Source organism: Heteronotia binoei, chromosome 17 (genome assembly GCF_032191835.1).
Source record: "Heteronotia binoei isolate CCM8104 ecotype False Entrance Well chromosome 17, APGP_CSIRO_Hbin_v1, whole genome shotgun sequence".
Taxonomy (NCBI): domain Eukaryota; kingdom Metazoa; phylum Chordata; class Lepidosauria; order Squamata; family Gekkonidae; genus Heteronotia; species Heteronotia binoei.
In genome coordinates, this window is record NC_083239.1 from 38,683,931 (window position 1) to 38,711,578 (window position 27,648).

At 49.5% G+C, this 27,648-nt stretch overlaps 1 protein-coding gene across 1 annotated transcript in view; it reads right to left on the bottom strand.

The window, feature by feature from the left end:
• The window catches only part of IGLON5 (IgLON family member 5), a 65,202-nt gene extending 41,929 nt beyond the window's left edge, over nucleotides 1–23,273 (bottom strand). The window contains exons 1-2 of the mRNA XM_060258527.1: nucleotides 23,241–23,273; nucleotides 21,952–22,242 (exon numbers count right to left, since the gene is read on the bottom strand). Coding sequence (XP_060114510.1) covers nucleotides 21,952–22,242; nucleotides 23,241–23,273 — 324 coding nt within the window. The remainder of the gene's footprint in view (nucleotides 1–21,951; nucleotides 22,243–23,240) is intronic.
• Between the last annotated feature and the right edge of the window lie 4,375 nt (nucleotides 23,274–27,648).

Consider the following 27,648-nt stretch of genomic DNA (forward strand, 5'->3'; position numbering starts at 1 on the left):
CAGGATACGAATCATCCAGCCCATCAACAGAGGTATTGTATTGCCAGCTCCTAACTGGAACCACTAGAGAAAACGCATGCTAGAAAAACGACTTCAGGTAGAACTTGCTGCTCCTTTGCACATGAACACGGCTGCCCACGCACACAGACTCTAGATTCCTCCGAGGGGTTATTAAAGGAGGGCGCCTGATCTGATCTTCCTCAGCGATGCTTCCCTGTCAAAAATCCAACGGCCGCCCCCCCTGCATTGAGTTAATGTCATTATAGCTCCAGGGACTGGAGAAAGGTTCAAAGAGGTTTGTGCAGAATCGAACAGAGAACATTGGGAGGGAGAAGACCGGATTGCAACTGGATTGGATCTGATGCTACCCGGCCAACATTGTTTGCAGGGATCCTGACAGTTAGCTGCCTGGCTAAATTTGTCAAAGGGGAGATAAGTCACACTGGGTCTGCGTGTAGACTCGTTCCTGGTCTGGATTCAAAGCCAATCACAAGATTTTAAACACTCTGGGCCGCTGGGTGATTTTGCCACAGTCGCAGACACAAAGTCACAAGAATAAAGTAAGAGTCCAATAACAGGGGTGGCCAAACTGTGGCTTGGGAGCCACATGTGGCTCTTTCACACATATTGGGTGGCTCGTGAAGCCCTCGCCATCCCGTTTGGCTGGCTTGGAGAAGGCATTTGTCTCTTTGAATCACTTCTCCAAGCCAAGCCAGCCAGTTGCTTGGAGAATGCATTTAAAGTTAAAGTTGCTTTCTTTTCACCTCTCCCTCTCCCATCTATTCTCCTTCCTTCCTTCCTTCCCTGCCTGTCTTGCGGCTCTCAAACATCTAATGTCCATGGCTTGCAGCTCTCAGACATCTCACGTTCATTCTACATGGCCCTTGAGTTAAGCAAATTTGCCCCCCCCCCCCCGGTCCAGTGGTACCTTTAAGACCACTGAAGGTTTATTCAAGGTATGAGCTTTCGTACAAGCAGACTTCTTCAGACACAATGAAATGGGGAAAAACCCATTCAAATATATAAACAGGGCTAAAAAGCAAATTAGGGAGCCCCGTGGTGCAGAGTGGTAAAGCTGCAATACTGCAGTCCGAGCTCTCTGCTCACAACCTGAGTTCGATCCCGGCGGAAGCTGGGTTCAGGTAGCCAGCTCAAGGTTGACTCAGCCTTCCATCCTTCCGAGATGGGTAAAAGGAGCACCCAGCTTGATAGGGGAAAAGTGTAAAAGACTGGGGAAGGCAATGGCAAACCACCCCGTAAAAAGTATGCCGTGAAAACATTGTGAAAGCAACGTCACCCCACAGTTGAAAACGACTGGTGCATGCACAAGGGACTACCTTGACCTTTAAAAAGCAAATTAGCAAACTCGGCACAATTCCCAAGATTTGCCAGTCTGCACTGGCTGCTTGGCACATGCATGTTCTTAGGGTAGCCAGCTCTGGGTTGAGAAATACCTGGAAATATGGGGGGTGGAGCCTGAGAAGGGCAGGGCTTGGGGAGGGGAGGGTCTTCAATAAGGCATAATAGCATTAAGGCCACCTTCCAAAGTGTCCATTTTCTCCAGGTGAACTGATCTTGGTCACCTGGAGGTCAGTTGCATATTCAGTGTTCCCTCTAAGCTGAGTTAGTGTGAGCTAGTTCACAGTTTGGCCTCCAGTTCACACTTTTTGTCTTATCTTAGGAAATCTGGCCCCCAAGCAAACTAATTTATGCAGTAGCCAAATCGCTCGCTCACCACTTTAATGCCGGTAGTTCATGAAGCAGAATTTTTGCTCACAAGACTCCACAGCTTAGAGCAGGGGTGTCAAACATGCAGCCTGGGGGCCGAATCAGGCCCCTGGAGGGCTCCTATCAGGACCCAGAGCAACTCACTGTCATCTGCTTCCTTCTCCCTCTCTCGTGCTTCCTTCTCCATCACAGCTCGCCTTTCCAGGTTTGCTCAACAGCACAGCAGCTACAGAGCAAAGCCTCTATTTTCTCTATTGGCTGAGGCTCCTCCCTTGGGGAGGCAGAGCTTACCAGGCTCTCTCTATTGCACAGCTTTAATTTTTTTAAAATAATAATAATAATAATAACTGCGTTTGTCTGTGTCCTTTAAAAAGTTTATATCTCTCTTTCCTAATCTTCAATAGGTACACACACGGCCCGGCTCAACAAGGTCTCATTAATGTTATATCCGTCCCTCAAGACAAATGAGTTCGACACCCCTGGCTTAGAGGGTTGTAATCCCAGGAGATCTCCAGCTCCCACCTGCAAGCTGGCAACCCTAACATCACAGCACTGGGTGGTGAACTGTATGTGCGAATGACATACTGGGAGCCCCAAAAATAACATAATGAAAAGCAGGACGTGTGAAATGAAACTCTGTGCCGGCAGCAGCAACCGCTTTTCCTCCCCCCACCCCAGCAGCAATGAGGTTTCTTCATGTGCCATTTTTCAGATCTAAATCATCCCCCAAATGCATATTAGCCCTACGAGAGGGGGGGAAATTGCAAGCGCCATTCAATTACTTGCACGTTTTCTGCTGCGGGGAGAATATCCCGTCCCTTGCTCCATCTTAGCTAGGGGTCTGGTTGTGTGACTGACAGGCCCCCGCTCCAGGAAGTGACCTACCGGTCAGAGTTTAGTCAGCAAATATATATCGGGGACCCAGTAGGCACCGTCTTTATTATGGATTTATTTATTTATGGAGCCGAGAAACCGCCGACGAACTCCCTCCTCGCCCTGCCGTGCCACCGGCTGCAGAGCTAGCTGCTGAGGTGAACCGAGCCAGGGAAGAGGGCAGGGGGGCTCGGACGGAGACAGATTGAGCCCCCTCTCCCCCGCTGCGCGAGCGCAAGATTGCACCCGATTAATAATCCGCTTGCGCTCAGAGGCAAAGCAGGGCCGCGTCTCGGTCTCCGGCAAATTCTCTCGGCCCAGCGGGGCTTGTAAGCCTTTCAGAGGCCGTTCCTCCTAATTTGCCAGTTATTATGGACTGGTGAGTAACTCGTGTTTAGATGGCGACGGCCAACTTTTCAGCTCAAATATCACTGCCGGATGGATTAGCAGAGCGGTTGCTGTTGGGTTGGCAGGCATCCGAATACTCTAGGGGAAGCGTTTGTACCGGGGATGCCGGCCTCTAGATGGGACCTGGGGATCCCCTGGAATTCCAGCTCCTCTACAGACTACAGAGATCAGTTCCCCTGGAAAAAAGGGGATGCGTTGGAAGGTGGGCTCTAAGGCATTGTGTTCCACTGAGGTCCCTGGACTCCCCAGGCTCCAGCACCAAATCTCCAGGAGTTTCCAGACCTAGAATTGGCAACCCTACCTCCCATCCCCTGTCAATGATCAAGGGGGACCTCGCAAACTCTAGTTCATATGTAGCAGGGATAGAGTTGCCAGGTCCAATTCAAGAAATATCTGGGGACTTTGGGGGTGCAGCCAGGAGACTTTGGGAGTGGAGCCATGAGCAAGGGTGTGACAAGCATAACTGAACTCCAAAGGGAATTCTGGCCATCACTTTTAAAGGGACAGCACTCCTTTTAAATGCCTTCCCTCCACTGGAAATAAGGAAGGATAGTGGCACCTTCTTTTGGGGCTCATAGAATTGGACCCTCTGGTCCAATCCTTTTGAAACTTGGAGGCTGTTTTGAGGAGATGCACCGAATGCTATGCTGCAGATTTGGTGCCTCTGTTTCAAAAAACAGGCCCCCTGAGCCCCAGATAGCCACAGATCAATTCTCCATTATATCCTATGGGAATCGGTCTCCATAGGGAATAATGCCCAGCAGACATTTGCCTTCCCCCCTGCCGCTTTCTGATGACCCTGAAGCAGGGGGAGGGTCTCCAAACCAGGGGATCCCCTGCCCCCCACCTGGGGATTGGCAACCTAAGCAGGGGTGCAATTGTGAGCAGTGCGGAGGTGGGGAAGAGAGTCACGGAAGGGCGAGGTTTGAGGATCGGACAGACCTCAGTGGGGTATAATGTCATATAGTCCTTCTTCCATGGTCATTTTCTCCATGGGAAATTATCTTTATAGCCTAGAGATCAACTACCATTCCAAGAGATCTCCAGACCCCGCCTGGAGGTTGGCAACCATAGGCAGAAAGGAAAAGGAGGGGGTACTGTTGGAGTTGGTGGATGAGTCTTATCAGAGAGTGACTGGATGCCAGAAAGTGGCTGTTATACGGATGGCAATAAAAGATGTTATGCCAGCCATCTGATTGTTCTTTAATAAAACGTATTTTGATTAAACATGAGAGCTGCTTTTTTGACTGGGGAGTGGCACAGTCCCTTTGAGGCTTTTGCCCCGGCATTTTCCCAACACAGGCTGTGGTCACACACCCTAAGTAATGCACTTTCAATCCACTTTCAACGCACTTTCCAACTGGATTTTGTCAGTTCACACAGTAAAATCCAGTTGGAAAGTGCATTGAAAGTGGATTATTTAGGGTGTGTGAATGCAGCCACAAATGGCTCTTCTGAACGATCACAGGGGGTGTGTGGGGGGAGAAATGCAGGCACCTTTAGCATGCCCGTATCTCCCCTTTTGTGGAGCTAATAGCAGCTAGCATAGGATTTACACGAGTGTAACATATAGTTGCCAACTTCCAGGTGGTAGCTGGGGATCTCCCAGAATTACGACTGGTCTCCAGACAACAAAAATCAGTTCATCTGGAGAAAATGGCTGTTTTGGAAGGAGGAGGAGGAAGAAGAAGACCGTAGATTTGTATCCCGCCCTTCACTCTGGATCAGTCTCAGAGCAGCTTACAATCTCCTTTATCTTCCTCCCCCACAACAGACACCCTGTGAGGTGGGTGGGGCTGAGAGAACACTCACAGAAGCTGCCCTTTCAAGGACAACTCTGCCAGAGCTATGGCTGACCCAAGACCATTCCAGCAGCTGCAAGTGGAGGAGTGGAGAATCAAATCCAGTTCTCCCAGATAAGAGTCCACACGCTTAACCACTACACCACTTAACTGCACACTTAACCACTACACCAAATTGAAGAAGAAAAGGAGGAGGAGAAGAGATTGGATTTATACCCTGTCCTGTACTACCTGAGTCTCAGAGTGGCTTACAATCTCTTTCCCTTCCCCTCCCCACAAAAGACATCCTGTGAGGGGGGAGGGGCTGAGAGAACCTTGAGAGAACAGCTCTGAGAGAATCTGTGGCTGACCCAAGGTCACGTCAGCAGGTGTACATGGAGGAGTGGGGAATCAAACCCAGTTCTCCCAGATAAGAGTCAGCGCACTTAAGCATTACACCGAACAGGTGGGCTGCATGGCATTATTCCCTGCTGACGTCCCTCCCCTTTCCAAATCTCACCCTTGCCAGGCTCCACCCCCCAAATCTCCAAATATTCTGCAATCCAGGGCAGGCAACCCAAACGCCCTATCTCACCCTCTACTTTGTTTCTCCATAAAAACAGAATTTCTTGTGGCTGCATTTAATAATTTTGAAAAACACTTTGTGAGAATGAGGTATTTTGTGTAGTCTGACCCTTAAATTTAGAAAGAGAAGGGGAAATTTAGAAACAGAAGGGAAGATAGAGCCTTTAGTAATCTGAAACATAAAGGTATTCCCTTACACTTGAGTTAATAATTTATATTTATAAATACCCATCAAATGCCGTTTTTATTGTAATGTAATATTTGAAAAGCTCCCCATTTAGGGGGTGGGGGTGGTGGTGGAATTCTGAAACTGTCAGTGTTTGAATGTATGCCATATTCTGTTTTCTGCTCCAATTGATACATACCATTTCAAACTATAGTGATCATACTGGCAATTCTAGTCCTCCATAGGACAGAAACAAAACCACTTTCTGTTTTTCATGAGAACAAAGTTTGAGTCCATTGGCACCTTTAAGACCAACAAAGTTTTACTCAAGGTGTGAGCTTTCGTGTGCATGCATACAAAAGCTCAGACCTTGAATAAAACTGTGTAGGTCTTCAAGGTGACACTGGACTCAAACTCTGTTCTACTGCTTCAGACCACACCTGGGTCTGTTTCTCATGAATATTTTTGGCAAGGTGGAAAACATCTCCCCTTCGGAATGGCAGCTGTTTGGCTCCCTCTTTGTGAAAAGTATTCATTTGTTCCTCTAAATGGACCCCAATTTCCATTCATGACATCACCACTAAGCCAAATCTGACTGGCTGCACAATATCATGACATCATGGTTCCCGTTTAAGGTTACTCAATAGGGTGGCAGCTGCTTCTGCAACCACTCCTGAAAGAAGCAAGACACAGCAGCCAATGTGGGAAAGTGCCCCAAGGAACACTGGAAATGGGGCTCCCAAGCTCCTCGCCCGGGTGGGGGTTCTCCCACTCGAGAGGTCCCCAACCCGCCGGCCTGCATTGGGCCGGGGGGGGGGATCCCCTCCCGACATTGCCAGTGCAATGACGTCACTTGCAAGTGATGTAATCACGCCAGCAATGTTGCATGCCGACCACTCTAGGAGCTTCTGGGGAATATGGTTTTCACGGACACTCTAGCAATTTGGGAGGGAAACTCTATGGTACGTGGAGGTCGCAGGGGACTTGGCATATTTGAACAACAAAACACTCTGCATTTTCCCAAGAGAAATTTCTACTCCACCAAAACTGCTAGTCATGACCGTAATAAGCAGACCGGTCGGTGTGATGTATATTTGTAATTTATAAAATCGAAAGTAGTAATTTCCCTCCCTCTAGATTCATAATAAAAAGGATGCGTTTCTTATATGCTTAGGGCAGGAAGACCCAAATTCAATATACCCTGGTTGACCTTGTGGATTCTCGAATCTGCTCACCGATAAGTTTGAGAGCGTGTATGTTAGTGAGGGTGTGACGGAGCCCGCCTAGTTCTTCTTGGTGAAGCGGCTGATTAAGATTCTGTCTGGCTGACGAATGGAGCCGGACATGAGTCGGGGAGGCAGACGGTTGCTTTGCATGCAGGACCAGAGAGAAGGTGACGAGGGAAGAGAGAGACATGGACAGAGATCAATCACAGACTACACGAGATTGGTCAGGTTTCCTCTGCTAAGCCCTGTGAGCTGGGAGCCCTTTCTCACCTCCCCTGTTTGCACCCAAGAAGGTGCCGCCGTGCCCAGCCCATTCCATCTGGGTCTTTGCCAGCTACCCCCCTCTGTTCATTCCTTGCCCCAATGCTAGTCAGATGGCCTTTCTCGATGACAGTTCGCAATGGACAGGTATCTAATTGGCAGCCCTCGCTTGGATGCGACACCATGTTTACTTCATGTTCTCGCTCCGGAGACGAGCGGGGACTGTCAATATTCAACTGCTGGCATTGTGGCTCTCAGACAGCTCGACAGCTGCTAGAGAAAACCAGCGGTGCTTCTTCCTCTTGGACCGGTACGCACACGCACCCAGCACACCAGTAAGGGGTAAGTACAGACCTGGAAAGCCCGGTTTGGGGTTCACAGACTGGTCGGCCCATAAACTGAACACTCAAACTGAACCTCTGAGCAAAACCTGTCCAAACTGAACCAGTTTGGGGTTCCTCTGGTGTCGGGAAACGTGCTTGTATCACTTCTGGATGGTGCAGGTGCGCCAGGGGCAGTGCCTGACACCACCCAGAGGTGGCGTGCACATTTCAGAGGCTGAACGCCTGAACGAACCGAGCAGAAGCTCAGCGAGTGTTCAAGGAAGGTTCCCATCAGGAGCTTATTTCCATTTTAGGCCATACTTCCTGATGCAAAGCCAGCTGTAACTGTGTTCCTGTGCGTTCCTGCACAAAAAAAGCCATAGATAGATAGATAGATAGATAGATAGATAGATAGATAGATAGATAGATAGATAGATAGATAGATAGATAGATAATGATAAATGCAAGAGAGAGAGACTCATATTGTCACACATGAAGCTGGCTTGTACTGGATCAGACTATTGGTTCATTAAGGTCATACTGTCTACTCAGACTGGCGCAGTGGCTCTCCTGGGTCTTAGGCAGAGGTCTTTTCCATCTCCTGCTGCCTGGTTCTTTCGACTGGAGATGCCGGGGATTTAACCTGGGACCTTCTGCATGTCGAGCAGATAATCTACCACTTCCCCTCTCCCTTTCTCAGGCAATAGAGTTATGGCTGCTCCCAAGAACTCTTCACACTCATATTACCCTCGCTTGTTGTATCATGCACATAAACTGGTGTCTAGAAAGTGTTTTCATGCACTCGCTGGATGTCTTATGAGTACAACTATTCTGTCTAGAGGTAATCGATCCTCCACTGGTGTCTTTTCCCCTTGCATTTCTGTTAAAATCTCCTCCAAATCCAGTATTTATTGATTTGAAAGTTTTATTCGTTTTCTAGAAAGTTAAAGGGAAAGGGGGACTAGAAAATTGTAGTTACAGATAACAGTGTTATTATAATCTAATCTGCATGTAGTATACTTTCTTAAAATACAGATATTGTCACATGTTATCATCTCTTTACATTAAATCATCAACATCTAAATACTATGTTTTAGTGATTGTAAGTCTTCTTGTTAAAATGTCTATTTAAGCTTATGTTTCCAATAAAAATGATATTATAATAAAGAATACAGGAGAAACAAGATATAAGTTCACACCAAAGAATCTTAAGAGTCTTCAGCATCTAGCCAAGCATATAGTTTCACCCAATATTTTCTTGCTTCTTCCTTAGATTTCCCAGCCAGCAACTAGGATAAGTAGTCCAGCTCAGCCATTTCCAGAATTTTCCCCACCAAGTCCATTCTCGTGGGGATCTCCTGCAGCTTCCATCTCTGTGCCAAAAGAATCCTAGCTGCTGTGTTAATGTGTGCCAACAAATGTTTCATCTCTTTGGAGTAGTCGCCAGGATATATGCTCAATAAAAATAGTTCTGGTTTAAATTGAATCTGTGTCTTCAAAATTTTCTGTAGTAGTTCGTGAACCATCTTCCAATAGTCATTCACCACCCCACAGGTCCACCACATACGATAGAAAGACCCAACATGTTTAGTACATTTCCAACATTTGTTAGACATGTTAGTATACATCTTACACAGTTTCTGTGGAGTTATGTACCATCTATAAAACTTCTTATACAGATTTTTTTTAAAGATTACTGACTTACTTAGTTTGATATTGAATTTCCACAGCATCTGCCATTCTTCTAGCATAATATTACGCCCCAGATTTTTCGCCCATTGGACCATACAATCTTTTACTATCTCATCAAAGACTAGAAGGACCTTCTTACTTTAAAAACCACCGGTTCCGGAAATCTCTGTATCATACATGGTCGTGGCTAAAACCAAGAATGTATCAGAAAATTCCAAGATGGGTATCTCCAGTGGAAGCATTCACTCCTCCAAATCTTTTATTTATTTTTTATTTATTTATTTATATCTAGACTTATATCCCGCCCTTCCCACCGAAGTGGCTCAGGGCAGCTAACCAGAGTTATAGATATGAAGAATTGTTGAAAAATGATAAGCAACTGAAAAACAGGGAAGAGCTAGAAAAAATGGACATTAAAATGAGTTGGTAGTTGAGAACACAAGTTGAATCTAGAGATGCCAAAGAAAGACAAGACAACAGACTTCAATGCAGAACAATATCCATTTGACAAAATCTTTTTAGGCCCTCAAGAAAAACTAATTTCCAAGCTATATTCATACTTATTACAGATGAAGATGCAAGAACAAATCCAGTATTTAAACATATCCTCCCCATCGGCAAAGGAATAGTCTGGGATTACTAAACTGCAGACATGTTACTCACTCACTGATTGTTTCTACAGGGTCTCGCTCTCTTTCGTAGAACACCCCTTCACAAGACAGAGGCATTTCTCTTTGGGTCGGCGTCCAAGAACGCACACCAGCTATCTGGGTTTTTCCCGTCTGCCTCATTAATCTTTCCACCGGGGGACCTCCGCGCTCTACCGGCATCCCTTGCTTTAGCCGAACGCAGAGCCGAAAATGAGCAGCTTTGGGGAGCGCAGACCACTTATCCGACTCTTGTGCTTGCAAAAATAAGTGCTTATCTCTTCTTATCCAGTTTGCTACAAATTCCTCGTCCATAACGGGCCCATTTCCCAGGTTGGCCTGTGTGGCAGCCCATCCCATTCTAACACGGTGGGTTCATAACCTTTGTTAGCAGGGCTTTTTTTGTAGCAGGAACTCCTTTGCATATTAGGCCACACCCCCTCGATGTAGCCAATCCTCCTGGAGCTTACATAGGCCCTATACGAAGAGCCCTGTAAGCTCTTGAAGGATTGGCTACATTGGGGGTGTGTGGCCTAATATGCAAAGGAGTTCCTGCTACAAAAAAGCCCTGACAACCGTAATGATGCAAGTGATATTATTCATCTTGCCGACAATGAGGGCAGTCACCTAATTTGCAAAATCATAGTAGACAGGGCCTTCCCTCCATTGGACATAATGAAGGATAGGGGCACCTTCTTTTGGGGCTCATAGAATTGGACCCCCTTGTTCAATTCTTTTAAACTTGGAGGGGTTTTGAGGAGAGGAACCGGATGCTACTTCATCCTCTACTTGGTGCCTCTACTTCAAAAAACAGCTCCCCAAGCCCCAGATACCCGCTGATCAATTCTCCATTATATCCTATGGGAATCGGTCTCCACAGGAAATAATGGAGTGCCCAGCAGACATGTCCCTCCCCTCCCTCAATGTCTGATGACCCTGAAGCGGGGGGAGGGCCTCCAAACAGAGGGATCCCCTGCCCCACCTGGGGATTGGCAACCCTATGCTGAACTTTCTTTCTTCCCTAAGCCCCACCCTTCCCACGTCCCACCCCCAAAATCTCCAGGAATTTCCTAATCCCAAACTGGCATCCCTATAATTGCACATCCACCCTGTGCAAATATATTTCCTCTTGGGTCTTTGCGCACCGAGTGATCAATGAAATTTTGGATTTTTAAAAGACTGCGGTCTTGCAAATGCATCTCGTGGCCAAAAACCACCGGCTCTCTCCTGTTTCAGAGCAGCGGGCTGGGGGCTCTCTTCCCCTCCATTGGAGATCCCTGCCCCTTCCCCCTTCTCTTTGTCTCTCTGGCAAACTGCCTTCACGTCCCACCGGCATACATGGCTGCCCGTCAATATCATTCTTTCTACCTGAAGGAGTCGGGAAGGTCAAACCTGGGGAGACGGGGATGAATTCATGGCTCATAGCGCCAGCCTTCCTTCTCTGTCTCTCCCCCCCCCCACCCCCCTTCCCACCTAGCCTTCCTCATCCTCTCTCCCAATCTGGTCTGCAACTGAAATCTGCCTCCTTTCAGTTCTCTGGATCTCTCACATAGTTCAGCTGCTTTTATCTTCCGGCTTTGTGTTCCGCCTCCCTTATATGTGACCTCGCTCAGGATGCAGCTGTGGGTGCTCTATGCAGAAAGAATGCAAATGTTCAGGTTCAGAAAGGCTTAAAAAAGACAAAAACAGTGGAAGGAGTGAGGAGTGAGAAAAAGACAGCTTCATAGGATGGTTGAGTTTTTGGTGAAGAAGAAGAAGATATTGGATTTATATTTTGCCCTATACTATGAATCTCAGAGCGGTCATAATCTCCTTTACCTTCCCCCACCCCCACAACAGACACCCTGCAAGGTAGGTGGGGCTGAGAAGAGGAGGAGGAGGAGAAGAAGAAATTGGATTTATACCCCACCCTTCACTCTGAATCTCAGTCTCAGAGTGGCTTACAATCTCCTTTACCTTCCTCCCTCACAACAGACACCCTGTGAGGTGGGGCTTGAGAGAGCTCTCACAGAAGCTGCTCTTTCAAGGACAGCACTGTGAGAGCTATGGTTGACCCAAGGCAATTCCAGCAGCTGCAAATGGAGGAGTGGGGAATCAAACCCGGAGTCCGAACGCTTAACCACTACACCAAACTGGCACACCAAAAGGACTGTCCTAGCCAGTGTTCCCTCTCAGCTCAGTTAGTTAAAGATGGCTCACAGATTTTTGGGCACCATTTGTGTCTTAGCCCAGGAACAACAGCGGCAGATCAAACTAATTTATGCAATAGCTCATAACTTTAATGCCAGCAACTCACAAAGTAAAATGGTTGCTCACAAGACTCCATGGGCTGGAGGGAGTATTGATCCCAGCACTCTCCTTTTACCAATCAGTAACTACACCAACAATCATAATAATATAGGAGTTGTAAGCAGCCCCGAAGCCAGCATCAGCATACTCTGAGGCAGGCCTTTTTTGGGAGCAGGAGCTCCTTTGCATATTAGGCCACACACCCCTAATGTAGCCAATCCTCCTGGAGCTTACAGTAGGCCCTGTGCTAAGAGCCTTGTAAGCTCTTGGAGGATTGGCTACATCTAGGGTTGCCAAGTCCAATTAAAAAAATATCTGGGGACTTTGGGGGTGGAGCCAGGAGACTTTGGGGGTGGAGCCAGGAGACATTGGGGGTGGAGCCAAGAACAAGGATGTGACAAGCATAATTGAACTCCAAGGGAGTTCTGGCCATCACATTTAAAGGGACAGCACACCTTTTAAAATTCCTTTCTTCCATAGAAAATAATGAAGTATAGGGGCACCATCTTTTGGGGCTCATAGAATTGAACCCTCTGGTCCAATCGTTTTGAAACTTGGGGGGTATTTTGGGGAGAGGCACTAGATGTTATACTAAAAATTTGGTGCCTCTACCTCAAAAAATAGCCCCCCCCCAGAGCCCCCAATACCAACGGATGAATTCCCTATTATTCCCTATGGGAATCGTTCTCCATAGGGAATAATAGAATGCCCAGTAGACATTTCCCTCCCCCCCCCACGCTTTCTAAAAGGGGGGAGGGCCTCCAAACCAGGGAATCCCCTGCCCCCTCCCTCACACACACACACTTACCAGATCTTCTTCCGGAGAACTCTTGCTGTGAAAGTGAAAGCAAAAGAAAGGGCGGGGCTGTTCTCCCAAGCCCTTCCTGCTCCCTGCCCAGCCTTAAAGGGGCAGACATTTTACAAACGGCTCAGGAGCTCTATAATGAAGCCTACAGGTATGTTCTCCCCCCCCCCCCTCCACCCCCCACCCCCCGCTTCTCACTTCTTGAAGACCGGGAGATGAGGCCGCAAACCCAGGGGACTCCCGCCAGAGCGGGAGGGTTGGGAAGGCTAGCTACATCAGGGGTGTGTGGCCTAATATGCAGGAATTCCTGCTCCAAAAAAAGCCCAGCCCTAAGGTTAGGACTGCCAGTCCCTATGGGTCCCAGCAGTTTTCAGGTGTTCTCCCTGATGCCGGCAAGCTGACCGACAGAAGAAACCCCTGTCTCCGAATAGCACTGTCACTGCGTGGCATCCCCAACACAATGACATCACCCGGAAGTGATGTCAATGTGTCAGGAACGTAGCATAATGATTCGTTCGAGGGCAAAACTCTATGGTTTGAAGCCGGTTTTACCATAGAGTTCCCCCCCCCCCAAACCAGAACATTGCTGTGCAATGTCCCCAACTTGTCATCATAGCATTGGGGTGATGTCCCCACAAATCCCCACCCCCCGCCAGAGCAACTAGGGGAGCTGGCAACCCTACCTGAGGTAGCGCAACTGCCAGGGCACAGGGAGACTGGTGGGGCACATCACCTCTCACCTGCGCACCTCCCCTGAATTGCCCTGTTGTCCAAACTGCCCAGCCTTATTAAAACAGGGTGAGTGGGTGCTGGAGAGAGGCAGAATCCCTGATCACAACAGCAGCAGTTTTCCCAACTGGGTACACCGGCCAGTGCTGCTGGGGGAAAAATGCACAGGCAGGGAAGACAACTGAACATAGGTGGTGGGAAGCTTACACGTGGGAGAAGGAGGCACAGGTAGATAGGGACATGCGGATGTAGGGGTGGGAAGGCAGGCGTCGGGGGGGGGGGGGTTCTGGTGGTGGATGGTTGGCCCCTTGGCACTGTGTGCCCGGAGCCCCCCAAACCCAGAAGCAGCCCTAAGTAGTAGGCTTCCCAATCCCCAGGTCCCAGCGGGGGATCCCCCGGTTTTACAGGCTTCCCCCCTCCCCCACCCAGCTGGCCAGCGGGGGAAGCCCCACCCCCACAGTCATTATGCACCTCCATGAACGATTCCCATAGGGAATGATGGGAATTGATCTGCGGGTATTGGGAGCTCTTGGGGGGGGGGCTGTGTTTTGAGGTAGAGGCGCCAAATTTTCAGTATAGCATCTAGTGTCTCTCCCCAAAATACCTCCCAAGTTTCAAAAGGATTGGACCAGGGGGTCCAATTCTATGAGCTCCCAAATAAGGTGCCCCTATCCTTCATTATTTTCTATGGAAGGAAGGCATTTTAAAAAGGTGTGCTGTCCCTTTAAATGTGATGGCCAGAACTCCCTTGGAGTTCAATTATGCTTGTCACACCCTTGTTCCTGGCTCCGCCCCCATGTCTCCTGGCCCCACCCCCCAAAGTCTCCTGGCTCCACCCCCAAAGTCCCCAGATATTTCTTGAATTGGACTTGGCAACCCTACTAAGTAGCCCTGTTTACAACTTATAGTGAACAATTGTACAATCCATGTACAGCAGGGGTGGCCAAACTGTGGCTTGGAACCCACATGTGCCTCTTTCACACATATTGTGTGGCTCTCAAAGCCCCCACTACCCTGTTGACTGGTTTGCAAAACACATTTAAAGTTGTTTTCTTTCCATCTCCACCTCCCCCATCTATTTCCCTTCCTTCCTTCCTCAAGCTTTCTTGAGCCTGTAAGGAATTCTGGCACATCATGGTGGGCAGAGCCACAAAATGGCTGCTGCAGGAGGCGGACACAAAATGGCTGCCACAGTTTACCTTCAGTCTCACAATGAAGATTCTTGTGCTGTGGCGGCAGCTGTTGCCAAAATGATTTAAAAAAAAAATCTGCACAACTTTTCAGCTCTCCAGTGGCCTATCAGAAGACTTGCTGTGCTAAAGACCCATCAGGCCCTGCCCACTTTCTAAAAACACTTAGAAGGTACCTGGAAAGTGGACACCATGTTGAGAACCCTTTGTCTAGAAGAAAGATGGCTAAGGGGTAGACATGACAGAGGTTTATAAAATCATTTTTAAAAATGGGTTTCTGGAAGTTTTTATGGTGCCTCCAGAGTGGCTCCTTAAATACAAACCAGCCTCCCTCCCCAAGAAGCATAACCAGCACGAATATTATAAAGGTGACGACATTTCTGAGCCAGGATAATGTCCATTTCCCTTCTCTTCCCTCCCAAGCCTGAATAGGTTGGAGACTTTTTTTTTTTTTTAAAAGTATGTTTTCATGCACACATGGTATGTCTGTGTGGCGTTGCATAATTTAGCAGCGAACGGTGGGAGCACTGAGCTGAGAAATCCGGGCTTGAATTCTCGCCTCAGCAATGAACCCAGCAGGTGGCCGGAGGCGAGCCGCTATCTCTCAGGCTCAGTGTGCTCTGCCTGCACTGTGATGATATACTGCCCTACCTTACAGGGCCGTTGTAATGAGATTATCTGTGGAGAAGATTTGTAGCTGCAGAGAAAAGCAGGTCCCGGTGAAGTTCTTTCTGACTCTGCATAACGTTTAGGGATTCTTCTGTGTTCTGTGATAGCATACCTTCTAGGGTTGCCAAGTCCAATTCCAGAAATCTCTGGGGACTTTGGGGGTGGAGCCAGGAGACTTTGGGGGTGGGGCCAGGAGACAGGGTGTGACAAGCACAATTGAACTCCAAAGGGAGTTCTGTCCATCACAATTAAAGGGACCTCACAACTTTTTAAATGCCTTCCTTCCCTCCACCCTCCCCTTCTCTGATTTCACCTCAGAGGCAGAGCGGGCGATGCTGCTGCGCTGCTGCCACCTCTTCTCCTCTTCACTGTAGCTGCTCCTCCGAGAGGGGCTCAGCCTGAGCCCATCTCAGAGGAGCAGCTACGGTGAAGCGGAGAAAAGGCAGAAGCGCAGCGGCGTCGCCCGCTCCGCCTCTGAGGTGAAATCAGAGAAGGGGAAGGTGGAGGCAGGCCAGGACCATGGCGAGCCACGAGTCCGGTCCTAGAAGGACCCAGATTCGCGGCTCGCCACGTTCCTGGCCTGCCTCCACCCTCTCCTTCTCTGATTTTACCTCAGCGGCGGAGCGGGCAATGCCGCTGCGCTGCTGCCGCCTCTTCTCCGCTTCATCTTAGCTGCTCCTCCGAAGCGGAGAAGAGGCGGCAGCCGCGCAGCGGTGTCGCCCGCTCCGAGATGGGGTGGCTCGCCACGCTCCTTGGAGCCGTTTCCCCCCTCCCCCCGCTTCCGTTTTTTGGGGGAGCGGGGGAAGAGGCTGGAAATCCTGGGGTCCCCCGCCAGGGCGGGAGGGTTGGGAAGCCTAATACCTTCCCACTCTACCTCTTGGCATAGGCAAAAAGTAACAACACATCTAAGGATTCCTACATGAAAGATCTCTAAGTACTCCCTGGAGGTCCTTTCCAACTCTATGATTCTATGTGTTTTGAGAGAGAGAAAACCTGGACCTGCTGTTTTCCGTGGTATCCCTGCGGCAAGTCCAGTAGCTAGTTCTACCTTGCATTTACAACACTTAGGCTGCATTTACAACTAAACAATGCGCTTTTCAATTCAGTTTCACAGCACTTTTCAACTGGATTTTCCTGTGTGGACTGGCAAAATCCAATTGGAAAGCGCATTGGAAGTGGATTGGAAGTGCATTGTTCAGTGTGTGTGATCGCAGCCTTATAGTTCTTATCTCTCACATTTTTAACCCTCTGTTTCTTGGATCTCTGGTTCTGGAATTTTATCCCCCTGTGAAGTAGGCCTATGACACTGTGACTGGCCCAAGGGCACCCAGCAAACTTCCCGGCTGACTCAGGGTTTGAACTGTGGTTTTTCGCATCCCTCTAGGCCTGTTCACAGGTTACAGTGAACACACAATCAGCCTGCATGTACCTGTGTACATCTGTTTGTAGGAAAGGGCCACCACACGTTCAATTTGCAAAAAAACGAGGGACCCAGTCCTGGGTAAATGTGGGGTTTCATTCACACGGTCAGCTGGACATGTGTTGAGAAGAATGTGATTATTTCTCAACTTGTATATAAAGGAAGATCATATATATGTGGTACATCAGAGGTGGCCAAACTTGCTTAACATAAGAGCCACATAGAATAAATGTCAGATATTTGAGAGCTGCAAGACTGGGTGGGAGGGAGAGCGGAAGGAACCTATTGTACCATAGAGTTTTCCATCCCAAATGGCTAGAGCGTCCGGGGAAACCATAGTTTTTTTCCCGGAAATGCCTAGAGAGGCCCTGCACGGACGCCACCATTTTGACGTCACGCACCAGCGATGCAGGGGCCGGCGGGTTGGGAACCTCCCGGGTGGGAGATTCCCCATCCAAACCATGGGCTTGGTAGTCCTAGGTGTGTGGCCTAATATGCAAAGAAGTTCTAACTACAATAAAAGTCCTGCTTGAATCGCACCATCAAGAGTGAAAAAAGCCATATGGAATTTCAACGGCTTCTTGCACCAGTTTTGAAACACAGGGCCTTTGCTCCAGGCTACAGAAAAGATTTGAGAAAATGGGAATAAGCCCCCCCTCAAAAAAAAGGGACTGCATCCACACCGTGGCTGCTGAAAGCAACACTTTGAATTTTGTCTGAGAGACAAGAGAAGTCAGCACCCTTTGCTAGCGCTCTTCTGTGCTCCCTAATGTTGCAATAAAGTTATCACCTAAACCCATTTTGTCTCTCTTAATCTCTGGGCCCAACACGGCGACAGCTGTCTGTATCCCATTACTATGAAAGATACCGGAACTTGCCATCTGAAAATGGAAAAATTCGCACCGGGAAGATGAAGAAAGGGAAAATTAACTGTGATGTGTGTTTCAGGGTGAAGGCAAGAAAGAGAATATCATTTCCCCCGGGATTTTTTTTTATCCATCTTAACCTTCTGCTCGGCTTTAATGGGTATCATTGCCCTCTATCTACTGGGGAAGATGCAGCTTTGCTTTACTTATCAGTCAGGGCTGGTGCCAAGATTTTTGGTGCCCTAGGCGAGGCCCCCCCTACCCCACCAGCCTCCCCTCCACTGACAGCCCCCCACCGCCCCTGCCACCACCACCGCAAGTCACATGAGGGACTCAAAGGCCCAATTTGGTGCCAAGGGCTGCTGATCTAGGCGATAGCCTAAGGTCGCCTAGTGGGCGCACCGGCCCTGTGCTTGGTGAAGAATTCTGTTTAATTGGAAAACCTGCACATCCTTGCAATGATCAGAAAGAAAAACAAAAGGGACTATGGAAGTGGGGTACCTGGAGAATTGGGGAAGAAGAAGAAGATGATGATATTGGATTTATATCCTGCCCTATACTCTGAATCTCAGAGCGGTCATAATCTCCTTTACTTTCCCCCACCCCCCCCCAACAGACACCCTGTAAGGTAAGTGGGCCTGACAGAAGGACAACTCTTGTGAGAGCTATGGCTGACCCAAGGCCACTCCAGCACCTGCAAGTGGAGGAGTGGGGAATCAAACCCGGATCTCCCAGATAAGAGTTTGTGCACTTAACCGCTACAATAAACTGGCTCTCAGAAAAGTGCCACAATGTGCCTACATCACTCGGTAGTGATGTAAGCATGTTGGGGATATCAGGCTGTGATGCTCTGTTTTGTTTTTGTTTTGGCAAAACTCTATGGCAGAATTAGCTACAAAACAGAGTGCATTGCCCAAAAAACCAGAGTGTTGCCGCCTGACTTGCCTACATCACTTCCAGGTTATGTAGGCATGCTGCAGTTATTTCTGGCTTCTTGGAGGTAAAAAAGGTAAATGTAGTCCCCTGTGCAAGCACCAGTTGTTTCCGACACGGCCAGATCTAGAGGGGGGCAGAGGGGGGTGCTGATGGAGGGGTGTGTGTGTGCCAAATTGAGTATGGAGTCCATTGTATTCTATGGGATCATAAGACAGAATGGCCCATAAGGGGGCAGCATTTTTTAATTTTGCCCCCCTCCCCCAAAAACCATGTACATCCAGTCCTGGTTTCCGACTCTGGGGTGACGTCACATCACAATGCTTTCACGGCAGATTTTTTGCAGGGTGGTTTGCCCTTGCCTTCCCCAGTCATCTACACTTTCCCCCAGCAAGCTGGGTGCTCATTTTACCAACCTCGGAAGGATGGAAAGCTAAGTCAACCTGGAGCCGGCTACCTGAACCCAGCTTCCGCCGGGATCAAACTCAGGTCGTGAACAAAGCTTAGGACTGCAGTACTGCAGCTTTAACACTCTGCGCCACAGGGCTCCGCTCTTCTTGGTGATAAGGGGGTAATTTGGGGGAGGAGAAGAGCACCGGAAAGCGGGAGACCCACGCAAGGACAAGGGGGTTTGGTAACCCTAGGCAGGACCTGGGGATCTCCCCCAATTATAACTGCCGTCTCCAGACAACAGAGACTGGTTTCCTTGGAGAAAATGGCTGTTTCGGAGGATGGACTCTGTGACATTATATCCCGCTGAGGTCCCTCTCTTCCCCAAACCCCACCCTCCCCGAGTTTCACCCCCCCAAATCTCCAGGACTTTCCCAACCCGGAGTTCAACCCTCTGTGGAGAAATAACACCTCGTTTGCGGCCAGCTCATTTCCCTCCCCGACAAAAACGCCAATCTGCTTTTATGCTGTTAGCCGGGGGGGGGGGGGGGGGGAAGCATGTGAAATGTTTTCACTGTACAGAGCTAAACATTATCACTTGCAACTGCTGCTAAAGGCATATGAGCACGGACCATAGAGTTGCCAACAGCTCCTAGCTCCCCGCCAGGATGAGAAGGGCTGCCAATCTCCAGCTGGCGGCTGGAGATCACCTGGGATTAGAACTGAACTTGATCTCTGGGCTACAGAGATCAATCCACCTAGAGAAAATAAACGCTTAGGAAGGTAGACTCTATATAGGGTTGCCAATCCCCAAGTGGGGGCAGGGGATCCCCGGTTTGGAGGCCCTCCCCCCGCTTCAGGGTAGTCAGAAAGCGGGGGGAGGGAAGGGAAATGTCTGCTGGGTACTCTGTTATTCCCTATGGAGATTTATTCCCATAGAAAATAATGGAGAATTGATCCACGGGTATCTGGGGCTCTGGGGGGGGGTTGTTTTTTGAGGTAGAGGCACCAAATTTTCAGTACAGCATCTAGTGCCTCTCCCCAAAATACCCCCCAAGTTTCAAAATGATTGCACCAGGGGGTCTAATTCTATGAGCCCCAAAAGAAGGTGCCCCTATCCTTCATTATTTCCTATGGAAGGAAGGCATTGAAAAGGTGTGCCGTCCCTTTAAATGTGATGCCCAGGACTCCCTTTGGAGTTCAATTATGCTTGTCAAAGCCTTGATCTTAGCTCCACCCCTAATGTCTCCTGGCTCCACCCCCAAAGTCCCCAGATATTTCTTAAATTGGACTTGGCAACCCTAACTCTATAGCATTATGCCCCACTGAAGTCCTATGCCCCACTGAAGTCCTATGCCCCACTGAAGTCCCCCCCATCCCTAAACTCCACCCTCTTCAGGCTTCACCCCCAAAATCTCCAGGTTGCTCTCTTGACATTTTTGAAGGGCTGTCACTCAGAGCTTTCTTTGTAGAAAAAGCCCAGCAGGAACTCATTTGCATATTAGACCACACCCTCTGGTGCCAAGCCAGCCGGAACTGCGTTCCTGCTCAAAAAAAGCCCTGCTGTCACTTAGAGGAGGGCAGGGAGCTGTTCCTGTGGACAGCGGAGGAGAGGACTCACAAGGATGGATTCAAATTAAGGGTGGAAAGGTACTGACTGGATATTAGGGAAAACCATTTTTTACAGTAAGGCAGGGGTGGGGAACCCCCAGGACCCCTTGGACTGTCCCGTAGCGGCCTCCCCAGGCTCAGCTGGCCCACAGGGATCTCTGGCTATGCTGTGAGTCGGTCTTCCGGGCCCAGCTGGCCAGCAGTGATAGAGGGGCTGTGCACTGGCCTTCCCATTCCCAGCTGGCTGGTGCTGATCCCTGGGCCAGGAGCACTGCGATTCCCGCCGGCCAGATGGGCCTGGGGAGGCGGGTGCGCAGCCCAGAGATCGCTGCTGGCTGGGCGGGGAGGCCAGCATGCAGCCCAGACCGGAGATCGCCACCGGCTAGGCGGGGAGGCTGGCCTCCCCGCCCAGCCGGCAGCGATCTCCGGGCCAGGCTGAGCACCGGCCTCCCCACCCAGCCAGTGCCAATTTCCAGGCTGCGCGCCACCCTCCCGACCAGCCAGCAGCGATCTCCGGGACAGTCTGCTATTTTCTTTTCTCCCCCCACCCCAATTCTTTATTTCCCTTTATTTTCATTTCTTACCCCCCCCCCTTTCTTCCCCTTTCTTTAATTCCTTTTCTTCCCTCTCATTTCTTTATCTCCCTTTATTTCTCTCTCTCTGTCTCTGGAGCCTGAGTGGTGGGTGTTGTGAAGGACGGTTGGTGGGGTATTTGGGTGCCTTGGGTCTGGTGGGAGCAGCTGCAGTTTCTGTGTGAAGGGGGAGAAGGAGGGGTGGCAGGGGTGGGGGGGTTCTCCCCACCCCTGCAGTAAGGGTTGTTCAACAGTGGAATGGGCTACCTAGAAGGTGGTGAGCTCCCTTTCATTGGCAGTCTTTAAGCAGCGGCTGGACAAACGCTTGTCAGGGATGCTCTAGGCCAAGGGTGGGGAACCCTTTTTCTGCCAAGAGCCACTTAGAAATTTATAACATCATTCGCGGGGCCAGCAGCAACTCATGAGCATATTAGGCCACACCCACAGATATTAGCATATCAGGCCCCGCCATCTGGAATAATCAAGTGGAAGTTGAATTGGTGGAAGCTGGCTCCCACCCCCCACCCCTCCTTCCCCCTCTTCACGCAGGAACTGCAGCTGCTCCCACCAGACCCAAGGCACCCAAATACCCCACCAACCGTCCTTCACAACACCCACCACTCAGGCTCCAGAGACACAGAGAGAGAAATAAGGGGTGATAAAGAAATGAGAGGGAAGAAAAGGAATTAAAGGAAATAAAGGAAGGGGAAGAAAGGCGGGGGGGGCAAGAAATGGAAATAAAGGGAAATAAAGAATTGGGGTGAGGGGAGAAAAGAAAATAGCAGACCGGCCCGGAGATCACCGCTGGCTGGACGGGAGGGTGGTGCGCAGCCTGGCCTGGGGATCGCTGCTGGCTGGGCGGGGAGACCAGTCTCCCCGCCCAGACGGTGGTGATCTCCGGGCCGGGCTGCACGCCGGCTGGAATCGCAGCGCGCCCGACCCAGGGATCAGCACCAGCCAGCTGGGAATGGGGAGGCCGGTGCACAGCCCCTCGGTCACTGCCAGCCAGCTGGGCCCAGAAGGCCGGCGCACAGCACGGCCGGAGATCCCCGTGGGCCAGCTGGGCCTGGGGAGGCCGCTGTGGGCCAGTCCAAGGGGTCTCGTGGGCCGTAAACGGTCTGCGGACAGGAGGTTCCCCACCCCTGCTCTAGGTTGATCCTGCATTGAACAGGAGGATGGACTAGAAAGATAGCCTGTGTGGCCCCCTTCTGACTTCGTGAATCTAGGATGCTATAACCCTGAGAGCAGGGTTGCCAGGCAGCCACAGAACCCTTCTGTTTCTTTAAGTGATCCCTAGCTATGGTTTCTGCCACTTTTTAGTAACGTGTGCTTGTTTTATTTATTTATACCCTGCCTTTCTCCCCTAAAGCCAGTTTAGTGCAGTGGTTAAGTGCGTGGACTCTTATTTGGGAGAACTGGGTTTGATTCCCAACTCCTCCACACACGCCTGCTGGCTCTCTTGTGTTGCAAGGGTAGAAGAAGAAGAAGATGAAGATATTGGATTTATATCCCGCCCTCCACTCCGAAGAGTCTCAGAGCGGCTCACAATCTCCTTTACCTTCCTCTCCCACAACAGACACCCTGTGAGGTGGGTGGGGCTGGAGAGGGCTCTCACAGCAGCTGCCCTTTCAAGGACAACCTCTGCCAGAGCTATGGCTGACCCAAGGCCATGCTAGCAGGTGCAAGTGGAGGAGTGGGGAATCAAACCCGGTTCTCCCAGATAAGAGTCCGCACACTTAACCACTACACCAAACTGGCTCTCTTCAGTGGGATGCAGCTATGCCACCAAGAGAAACAGGTAGGGTTGCCAAGTCCCCTGCGTTCTCCAATGGGGGAATGCCGCACGTGTGCAACACAATGACGTCACCCGGAAGTGATGTCATCGCACCAGCGATGTCACATGTGGCCGCTCTAGGCGTTTCCGGGAAAACTCTATGGTTTTCCCCGAACACTCTAGTCATTTGGGAGGGAAAAACTCTATAGTACCTATTGTACCATAGAGTTTCCCCTCCCAAATAGCTAGAGTGTCTGGGAAAACCATAGCCAAATGGCTAGAGTGGCCACATGCAACGTCACCGGCGTAATGACATCACTTCCGAGTGACGCCATCGTGCCGGCAACATAGGGGGAGGTTCCCCGCGCTGGTGCAATGTGGGCCGGTGGTTTGGGAACCTCCCGGGCAGGGAAACCCCCACCCGGACTGAGGGCTTGGCAGCCCTAGAAACAGGGCAGTCTAGAACTTCAACGAAGCTCTGTGGTGGAAGCTGTAGCCCCGTTGCACAGTATTCCTGAAACTTAACGGATGACTCTTGATCTTGGTGTGCGTAGCTTAGCCACAAACACAACACTGTCGACTGAACTAAGGACAGGGGAGTGACATTGGCGATGGGGGGAGGGACAAACATCCCAGTCTCCTCAGCTCCTCAACTTTAGTCTCCTCAGGAACTTCTTTGCATAGTAGGCCACACACCTCTGATGTAGCCAATCTTCCTGGAGCTTACAGAAGGCTCTGTAATAAGAGGCCTGTAAGCTCTTGGAGGATTGGCTACATCAGGGAGGTGTGGCCTATTATGCAAAGAAGTTCCTGCTACAAAAAAAGCCCTGTCTGTTTATACCCATTGTCGTGAGATTTTCTTGCTGTACTCCCCATCGTTTCTCATGCCACCGAAGCATTACATGGACTGACAAAAACACTCTTAACCAGCAGCGTTACCCCCTGCCGCCTTTCCTCCTCCTCCTGCACCTTTGAGGTTTAAATCCAACAGGTGAAGTGTAAAAAAAAAAGATGCAGTGACAGCAAAAAATATTTAAATGAGAACGATACTTAAATGAAGCGTTCTATGTGCTTCAGGTACGCGATGTCAGCTCTCCACAATGCCGTGACAATCTTCTTTGTATTACTGCTCTCATATTGCAAAACTAGCTTGGAGGGGAGGAGGGGAAGCTGATCTAAAATCTCCTTCATGAGCTCACAGCTAATTTTTGAAGTGGAGACTAGAGTTGGCAACCTCCGGACTAAAAAATTTCCCCTGGAGAAACTGGCAGCTTCAGGAGGACTGAATAGGCTTCCCAAACCTCCCGCTCTGGCGGGAGACCCCTGGGTTCGCAGCCTCATCTCCCGCTCTTCAAAAATCGAGAAGCGGGGGGTGGGGGGTGGAGGGGGAGGGGAGAACATACCTGTAGGCTTCATGTTATTATAGAGCTCCTGAGCCGTTTGTAAAATGTATGCCCCTTTAAGGCTGGGCAGGAAGCAGGAAGGGCTTGGGAGAACGGCCCTTCCCTTTCTTTTGCTTTCGTTTTCACAGCAAGAGTTCTCCGGAAGAAGATCTGGTAAGTATTTGTGTGTGAGAGAGAGGGAGGGGGCAGGGGATTCCCTGGTTTGGAGGCCCTCCCCCCTTTAGAAAGCGTGGGTGGGGGAGGGAAATGTCTACTGGGCACTCTATTATTCCCTATGGAGAACGATTCCCATAGGGAATAATAGGGAATTCATCCGTGGGTATTGGGGGTTCTGGGGGGGGTCTATTTTTTGAGGTAGATGCACCAAATTTTTAGTATAGCATCTAGTGCCTCTCCCCAAAATACCCGCCAAGTTTCAAAACGATTGGACCAGAGGGTCCAATTCTATGAGCCCCAAAAGATGGTGCCCCTATCCTTCATTATTTCCTATGGAAGAAAGGCATTTTAAAAGGTGTGCTGTCCCTTTAAATGTGATGGCCAGAACTCCTTTGGAGTTCAATTATGCTTGTCACATCCTTGTTCTTGGCTCCACCCCCAAAGTCTCCTGGCTCCGCCCCCAAAGTCCCCAGATTTTTCTTTAATTGGACTTGGCAACCCCAGGACTGAATGATGTCACATCCTTTTTTTTTTTTTTTGAGGTTCCCCTTTCCTTCCCCAGGCTCCACCCCCAAGTTTCCAGGAATTTCCCAACCCGGAGTTCGCAAACATAGCAGGGACTCCCAGCTTTGTCACTGGCTTTTGGGGAGCAGGGAATATCTTCACCAGCTGCATTTCTGCCTTTCACACACTTGTTCAAGGCACAATCTCTTGCCAGGGAATCTATCTGTCTCCGGGCCACTGAATGCAGCGAGTCAATCATGCTCCTCTGCCCACGTCTGCTCTCCTCCTCCTTCCACGCCAGTTAAACTGGACTCCCCCCCCCTCCCCGCTTTCTGCCTTCTTCTCTAGTGTTCAGTTCACTGGCTCCAGCTAATTAGAATGATTAATGGTGCCTGGGAATTATGTAAATTGGAGTGAGGTGAATTTAAGAGGCAGAGAGAAGAGGGTGACGTTGGCAGGGCTGAGAAGTCAGGACAGTGAGGTGCCATTCCGAAAGCCGCAGGGAGAGGGGGCGGAAAGGGCTCCAGGCCTGGGATTCTTAAAGCTCGTTCCAGATGGAGATCCTTGAAAGCTTTTCAGGGGTCCTTCATAAAAGTAGAGCGTTTTTGGTAGCAGGAACTCCTTTGCATATTAGGTCACACAACTCTGATGTAGCCAATTCTCCTGTAGCTTACAGTAGGCCCTGTTAGAAGAGTCTTGTAAGCTCATGGAGGATTGGCTACATCAGGGGGGGTATGACTTAATATGCAAAGGAGTTCCTGCTACAAAAAAAGGCCCTGGATAAAAGCATTTATTCTTTATTGGGTTTATACCGGTCCTTTCTTTCCAGTGAAGACCCAAAGAGGCTTACGTTGTTCTCCTCTCCTCCATTTTATCCTCTGACAACCTAGGGTTGTTTAAAAGTTTCAATATTGATTATTTTTCGTAAATATGTATATTAGAGTCTTATGGAATTTTGTGTATAATCATTATATTGATGTTGGTTAGTATGAGGTCTGTTTTTTCACTTCATAGAGCATTTATGGAATGTCGCCTGTTGATAAAGAACTGGAAAGAGGTGGGGCAGAAGTCAACAACCTGCTAGGGAATTCCAACATGTCTTCATGTTACATCTATTGAAGGAACATTCTTCATTCATTGAATGATACTTTTGCATTTTGAGCATGTGAATTAGGGTTGCCAACCCCCAGGTGGGGGCAGGGGATCCCCCAGTTTGGAAGCCCTCCTCCCACTTCAGGGTCATCAGAAAGCGGGGGGAGGGAAGGGAAATGTTTGCTGGGGACCCCAGTATTCCCTATGGAGATTTATTCCCATAGAGAATAATGGCAAATTGATCCGTGGGTATCTGGGGCTCTGGGAGAGCTGTGTTTTGAGGTAGAGGCACCAGATTTTCAGTACAGCATCTAGTGCCTCTCCCCAATATACCCCCCAAGTTTCAAAATGTTTGGACCGGGGGGTCCAATTCTATGACCCCCAAAGAAGGTGCCCTTATCCTTCATGATTTCCTATGGAAGGAAGGCTAGGCTTCCCAAATCTCCCGCTCTGGCGGGAGACTTCTGGTTTCACAGCCTCACCTCCCGCTTTTCAAAACTCTGGAAGCGGGGGTGGGGGGTGGAGGGGGGGGGAGAACATACCTTTAGGCTTCATGTAGAGCTCCTGAGCCGTTTGCAAAATGTCTGCCCCTTTAAGGCTGGGCAGGAAGCCGGAAGCAGGAAGGGCTTTTGAGAACGGCCCCTCCCTTTCTTTGCTTTCGTTTTCACAGGAAGTAGAGTTGTCTGGAGGAAGATCTGGTAAGTGTGTGTGTGTGAGAGAGGGAGGGGGCAGGGGATTCCCTAGTTTGGAGGCCCTCCCCCCCTTTAGAAAGCGTGGGGGGGGGAGGAAAATGTCTACGAGGCACTCTATTATTCCCTGTGGAGAACGATTCCCATAGGGAATAATAGGAAATTGATCTGTGGGTATTGGGGGCTCTGGGGGGCTATTTTTTGAGGTAGAGGCACCAAATTTTTAGTATAGCATCTAGTGCCTCTCCCCAAAATACCCCCCAAGTTTCAAAACGATTGGACCAGAGGGTCCAATTCTATGAGCCCCAAAATATGGTGCCCCTATCCTTAATTATTTCCTATGGAAGAAAGGCATTTTAAAAGGTGTGCTGTCTCTTTAAATGTGATGGCAAGAACTCCCTTGGAGTTCAATTATGCTTGTCACATCCTTGTTCTTGGCTCCACCCCCAATGTCTCCTGGCTCCACCCCCAAAGTCTCCTGGCTCCACCCCCAAAGTCCCCAGATTTTTCTTTAATTGGACTTGGCAACCCTAAGGAAGGCATTTCAAAGGAGCACGGTCCCGTTCAATGTGATGGCCAGAACTCCCTTTGGAGTTTCAATTGTGCTTGTCTTAACCTTGCTCCTGACTCCACCCCCAAAGTCTCCTGGCTCCACCCCCAAAGTTCCCAGATATTTCTTGAATTGGACTTGGCAACCCTAATGTGAATCATTTTGTTTGGGACTGTGTTAGGGACCTATGTCTCTTTAATGTTGTATTGTTTATAAATCATTAGTTATTTGTCACTATAATCTTTGGGTTGTGTTATTGTTTACTGCCTGGACGTTGGCAACCCTATGATAACCCTATGAGGGAGGTTAGGCTTAG